The 7,069-nt window shown below is 38.5% G+C and overlaps 1 protein-coding gene across 1 annotated transcript in view; it reads left to right on the forward strand.

Moving 5' to 3' along the window:
• The window catches only part of KLF12 (Kruppel like factor 12), a 448,102-nt gene that overhangs the window by 333,340 nt on the left and 107,693 nt on the right, over positions 1–7,069 (forward strand). Inside the window, exon 6 of the mRNA XM_042781980.1 lies at positions 166–228. Within this exon, the coding sequence (XP_042637914.1) occupies positions 166–228 (63 nt within the window). The remainder of the gene's footprint in view (positions 1–165; positions 229–7,069) is intronic.

Below are 7,069 nucleotides of genomic sequence, written 5' to 3' on the forward strand. Positions count from 1 at the left end.
TCTGGTTAGCAGTCAAGTGCCTTAGGCACTATGCTACCAGAGCTCCTAGGGGAATTTTATATCAAGGATATATCAAAGAAATTGATTTATAAACTTTTTTTTTTTTTGCATTTGCACTTGGGAATATGCTTTTTCAATGACTGGATTCCTCTCGTCTGCCTACAGGGTACATCCGTCACCAGTATCGAGAGTCCGTGGAAATCGAATGAATAATCAGAAATTTGCTTGGTGAGTGTATAATCTAAGTTTTGAGTATTAGAAAATCTTAGAGGAAATTTTTATAAGGCTATGTGACAAGTAAGAAAATTACCCTTGCTTTTCTGTAGTGAATGAATTTCTTAACTGGAGTATGTATTCTTCTTTGCCTTGGGACAGTTCTGAATTAAATACTGATAGAGTCGCTTCCTAGCCAAAATTCTTCCCTCTCAAGAAACTGTGAATACAAGAATTTTCCTAACAGATATACAGTACTTTTTGGAATTATCAAATGTTTATTACATTTTTAGAGAATGTGGCTTTCCTTTTATTGAAGATGTTGTAGGTTTTTTAGTGAGATTTAGGCAACAACTCAGATTTTTCTCAGATACCAAGTCCAATTTCTCACAAAAATTTTCACCGTTAGCTAATCTATTATATTTTGTTGATTACTATTTAGATACCTTTTCCTGGTTAATGTATTTTTATGTAAATAACATGCATGCTATATAAGTGGGTGTTTGGTTTTTGGTGGCAAACCATGCAACTCTCTCACATGTTAGTTTCCTATGAGGGCTCTACATGTTATATGAGTGGATATGTTATTTTTGCAGGCACAAAATTAGTAAAAACAATACAGTATAAACTTAAGTATCCAGGGTTTTTATTTATTTGTTTTTAATTTGAGTCATACTAAAATCTTCCTTACTGACTCTAGTTCTTAGATTAAGAGTATAGGTGTAATGTCAGAAACAACCTAAATAGTTATTTCAGCCATAAAACATTGATTATTGATTCTTTGAAGAGATTTAAAGCAATAAATTTTCTTGTTTATCATAAAATAAGTTACTGTATGCTAAAATTCTTATTTGTTACTTTTCTCCATGTCACAAATAATGACTCTTTGGTACATAATATATCTGCAAAGAAGAAGAAAGAAACATAAAAGAAAAAAAACAGAAAACATGGAATTGTCTACTGTATTACCTGAGAGATTAATGAAAATTCACCATCTCCATTTTCTTCATTGCATTGTCTTTAAATGGAATTTTGATTAAAAGCTATTACATTTTTTTTTTTTAATGTGGAAAGATGATTGCCATAGATTGGAGCATCCAAATTAATTTTGTACCTAGAAGTCAGGATTATTTTCAGATACAAAATAATACTTTGAGTTGGAATAGTGCCTAATCAACTCACCTCTCTTCCTCCATTAAAACTAATTAACCCTCACAATAGCTTGGAGATGTTGTTAAATGTTATTCTTTTCTTTTTCACAAAGGGGGAAATGGAGCACAGAGGGTATAGCCATATGCTTACATCCTGCCTACAAGGCTGGGCAGTCCTCATGGTTTGTCACAATCACTAATGCATATTGTCCCCTGTCAGACCTGGAAAGAGGAAGGCATAGTGATGCAGCTGGTCATTACATGAAGGAGAGGGAAAAATCAAGCCCATTCCTTGACTGCATGGAATGCATGGTCCTTCTCAGGTCAAAGCATACCGTGCCAAAGAAACTTCTTTACATACGGAAACTGTGAAACACTCAAGTGAATAACATAAGTTAATGGATAGTGTACAGAATTGTCAGTCATGAGATTCTGTTTCTACAACTTCTTTCTCAGTGGCTTAATGTGAAACAGAGAATAAATAAATTCTCTTCACTTTCTGTATGGAGGAATGGAATAAAGCTAACTTGTTTCTACATAATTCATAGCACATTGTTTGGTTAGTAAGTTTAAACCATTTTTATCTCTGGAGAAGTAATCTGTGAAAAACAAAAAGGATCTTACTACTAGCCTTGAGAAAATTCAGCTTTTATTTATTCAGCAACATTTATTTACAGTCCAAAGCACTATAAAAAACACTAGATTAGAAAGATAAATAAAACATGGTTTCTGTTGTCAAGGTGCTCACTATCCTGAGGGGAGCTTGTGTGTGTAGTCACCTACACATATACATAATACTCTGTGTCACACACATAAAATATATAATAATAATCACACAAACACAAAAATACTGTATAATTAAGTGTGGATAGTGCTGGAAGAAGATATATTTATAGAACTCCTACTCCTCATGTGCTCCTCACTTATCAACTGTCTTATTATCTGACATTTCTCATTTATGACAATAATAAAAAATCAACTTAAATCTCCTTGGGAGCTCTTATGGCATAGTGCCTGAGACATTTGACTGCTAACCAGAAGGGGCAGTTCAAACCCACCAACCACTCCTAGGAAGAAGACTGGGCAATCTACTTCCATAGATACCTCCTCAAAAACACAAGGAGGGGTCTCTATGAGTCAAATCAACTCGATGGCAGTGAGTTTGTTTTTTTTTTTTTTTTTTTTTAAATCATCTTAAAGCCAGGTAAAGACCCACATGTTTTGCATGAGAGAGTGCCTCCATCTGAGCCCCATCTCTTTGATCCGTCCCATCCCAGTCCTTTCCCCAGTCTTGGATATGAATAAAGTTAGAAAAGAAAAAAACAAAATGGCCAGATGCCAGGACCTCAGGCCCTTACTCTGCATGCATGTTCCATGGCTTCACCAGATCCCAGCTAGGCTCCCAGACTGGTAGCTTTCCTGCTGTCCAAGCTTAAGTGTGATTCTGAGCCAGAGTCTACGAAAAGGTGGTAGGAGGGGCGCAGACAGGATGCCTAGCAGTCACTTCACTGCAGACTCTGAGATCTGCTGTTTGTGCGCTTGGGGATGCTGAAGCTAGCAGCTGACAGTCTCGGGTTGTTGTTGTTATGTGCTATCGAGTCAGACCTGACTCATAGTGACCCCTCCTTGGGTTTTTGAGACAGTATCACTACGGAAGTAGATTGCCCCATCTTCTTTCCAAGGAGTGGCTGGTGGGTTTCAACTGCCATCCTTCTGGTTAGCAGTCAAGTGCCTTAGCCATTATGCTACCAGAGCTCCTGCAGTCTCAGGTGCTCAGGTGGGTGAGCTTTTTTTTTTTTTTTTAAATTACAATTTGGGTGAAAGTTTACAGAGCAAATTAGTTTTCCATTCAATAGTTTGTACACAGTTTGTTTCATGATGTTGATTGCAAGCCTGATAAAGTAACAGCTCTCTTCCCATTTCTTCCCTGTGGTAACGTTTTCCCTGTATCCTTCTTTCCTGTGCTTTCCTGCCCTCTGAGTTATCTCCCTGTGCAAATGCTGCCCTTCTGATCTCCTATGGTTGATTGATCTAAGGAGTGTACCTCCCTCCTATAATTGTTCACCTGTCTATTGGCCTGTCTGTTGTTTGACTGAAAGGTAAGCTAGGGGACTGAGTTCAGTTCCAGGCCCAAAGGATGATTAGGGGCCATAGTCTTGGGGGTTTCATCAGTCTCTTTCAGACCAGTAAGACTGGTCTTTTTTTTTTTTTGTTATTTTGAGTTTTGTTTCTCCTACTCTATGTAGGATCTCAAATTTTGATCCCTTTCCTTGTGGTTGGCAGTGATAGCAAGGCACTGTCTAGTTCTGGTCTCAGGGTCGTGTAGGCTGAGGTGTTCCCATGGTCCACTAGTCTGTTGGACTAATTGTTTACATGTCTTTGATTTTCTTCATTCTTATTTGCTCCAGAGAAGGAGAGACCTATAGTTGCATCTTAGATGACTGCTCACTAGCTTTTAAGACCCAAGTCGCTATTCACCAAAGTAGGATATAAAACAATGTTTTTGTGTAGTATGTTATCCCAGTTGAACTTGATGTCCCCTATGATCATAGTCACAAATCAGCAGGCCAGCAGCTCACTCCCTCAAGATATTTGGTTGTGGCTAAGAAGTTATCATAACTTTGTTTCCTGTTTACTCTATTATATATGTGGAGATTTTTGTAGCACTTAGAGATACGTATGTAGAAATACTACCTGCCAGAACTATATATGATCATGTGTATTTTCCTGTTCACCTACCCATACCTGATATCTTGCCTGTCTACATATGTATCCTCTTGTAGATTAGTGTTTATTACTGAGTATGCAATATTGAATATGTAATAGTATTTAACTTTGATGTCTGTACGTCTTGTGTACCTCTTTGTGTCTTCCTTTTCCTTAGTGATATTGTGGTGGTCACCTGTTTTTGTTATATTGTCTTTCCCTTTACTGGGTGGATGAGCATTTTAATAGAGAGCAATGAGTCCCCATGAAACTCAATGAGCAATGAGGTCATAGAGACCTCTATGAGTCTCCTCCCAGCTATCCGTCCTGAGCCAATCAGCTCTGCCTGTAGTGCCAAATGACACAAGCCAACCCATCGACCTGATATAAGAAAATTACAGTGTGAAGACTAGGGAGTGGTAGGTGGTAGCTGTAGGGCAAGGAGCAGCCCCATGGGGCCACCTCTGGAATGACTCCTAGAACTGAGAAGCATTTGGTCACTGAAGTTTCGCATAACCGATTTTCGTGTAATGACCTGGTCTCTGAAATCTAACCATGTCTGTAAGTGAGAAGTCAATGTATAAATTGAGAAGGAAGAGTCATCAACTGTGTTTAATCCCAGTTTGCAGTGAGTAGGTAAGGAATGGGAAGAATAAAAAGGAAGGAAGGGATCTGTCAAAATACCCATCTCAGAGAGGATGGTTTTAAGTACAGATCTAGAATTAGTATAAACCATTAATTGAGATAATAGTTGAGTTGAGAAAATACTTTCTTTATAGACAGATCTGAAGATATTTCTAAATTAACTACAGTAAGAACATATGTGGATTTAATATGTGTACTTTATTTGACCATGAGTTAGCCAAAATTTCTATTACATATACTATCATGAATCTTAAGTAAATACTGTGAGGCTGATTGTTGTTGTTGTTATGTACCATCAAGTCATCTCCAACTTGTAGTGACCTTATGTACAACAGAACAAAACACTGCCCAGTCTGTGCCAGCCTCATGATACCTACTATACTTGATCCCTTCGCCGCAGCCACCATGTCAGTCTACCTCATTGAGGGTCTTCCCCTTTTTCACTGACCCTCCACTTTACCAAGCATGACATCCTTCTTCTGAGAATGATCCCTTCTGACAACATGACCAAAGTGGGTGAGATGAAGTCTGGCCATTCTTGCTTCCAAGGAGCATTCTGGCTTCACTTCTTCCAGGACAGATTTGTTATTTCTTTTAGCATGAGGCTGGTATAAGGAAATAAATCACCTGCTTGGAAATAATCCCAGCATCTACATCCAGTAAAGTGATAAACACTTATTATTTCTTTGTGAACATTGGTCTTAAAAATTCAGAAAGTCCAGATCCATGCTTGCAATAGAGAGGAGAGGAAAATGATGGTTACTTTCCCAAAATTAGATGCCACCCACCCATTGCCATCACGTCTATTCCATCGTAGTAACCTTTTGTACAGAACAGAACTGTCCCTTAGGATTTCCAAGGCTGTAAATATTTACAGAAGCAGACTGCCTTATCTTTCTCCCATGGAGCAACTGGTGGGTTTGAACTGCCAACATTTTGGTTAGCAGCCAAATACTGTCAGCACTGTACCACCAAAGTCTAAAAATATAAATTTAGGATAATTTATAGAATTAGATACCAAGTTGAACACTAGCTTGGCTCTCTGGTGTGAGTTAGGTCTACAAACATTGTATGTGAGAATTAAGAACAGTGATTTTGTAAAGTTGAGTTATCAGGTGCTCCAGTCAGTTAAAAAAATTCTGTTCATCAAGTGAGATACTTAACGTTGGCAAAAGATAAAGAGGATTTATACCATTAAGTTATGTATAGGAAATGCATGACAAGTGGTAACTTGTGAATGTGAGTGATTGTAGTAGAACTATTGTTGTTGTTGTTGTTTGCCGTCCAGTCGGCCCCGACTCATAGCGACCCCTCCTTGGGTTTCCGAGGCAGTATCACTAAGGAAGTAGGATTGCCCAACCTTCCTTCCGAGGAGTGGCTGGTGGGTTTGAACCACCAGCCTTCTGGTTAGCAGTCAGGTGCCTTAGGCACTATGGTACCAGAGCTCCCATATATAGGCATATGTCAGACATATTGTGGGCTTGGTTTCAGACAACCACAATAAAGTGAACATTGTAATAAAGTGAGTCACACAAAGTTTTGTTTTTTTTTTTTTTTCCCCAGTGCATATACTATTTATACTATAGTCTATTAAGCCACTCCTTGGAAGGAAGGTTGGGCAATCCTACTTCCGTAGTGATACTGCCTCAGAAACCCAAGGAGGGATCGCTATGAGTCGGGTTTGACTCGACGGCGCATAACAACAACAAAAAATTAAGTGTGTAATAGCATTTTGAAAAAGTTTGAAATATTGTGAGTGTTACTACCACAGTGTGACACAGACATGAAGTGAGCATATGCTATAGGAAAAATGGCTCCAGTAGACTTTCTGCACACAGGACTGCCACAAAATTTCAATTGTAATCACTTGATGGCAGAAATAGCCTTTTCACACTTTAATGTAAAAAACACAATATCTGTGGAACACAATAAAGCAAAGTGTAGTAAAACTGGATATGCCTGTATCAGGTATATATATATATGCCTGTATATGGCCCTCTTTCCTTTGCCAGTGGACATAAGCAAAGGTGATCTGCCTTCTTTTGTCCAATAACTGTAGAGCATCTCCCACTCTTCATATGTTAAAAAGTGATCCATTTACCAAATAGTTGAACCTGTGGGCTCGTGACCATAGTCGCAGAGGACATCAAGATCAATTGATATAACACTACACAAAACATTGTACCATCTCCTACTGTGGCAAGTAGTGACTAGGATCTTAAAAGCTTGCAAGCTGCCATCTAGATGCAACGATGAGTCTCTCATCCAGAGCAAAGAAGAATGAAGAAAACCAAAAATTCATGGAAACAATTAGTCCTAGTGACTGGTACACCATCCAATCTGCAGCCTATACG

This window comes from Orycteropus afer, unplaced genomic scaffold (assembly GCF_000298275.1).
Source record: "Orycteropus afer afer isolate SDZICR_OR568_19922 unplaced genomic scaffold, OryAfe1.0 scaffold00212, whole genome shotgun sequence".
Taxonomy (NCBI): Eukaryota; Metazoa; Chordata; class Mammalia; order Tubulidentata; family Orycteropodidae; genus Orycteropus; species Orycteropus afer.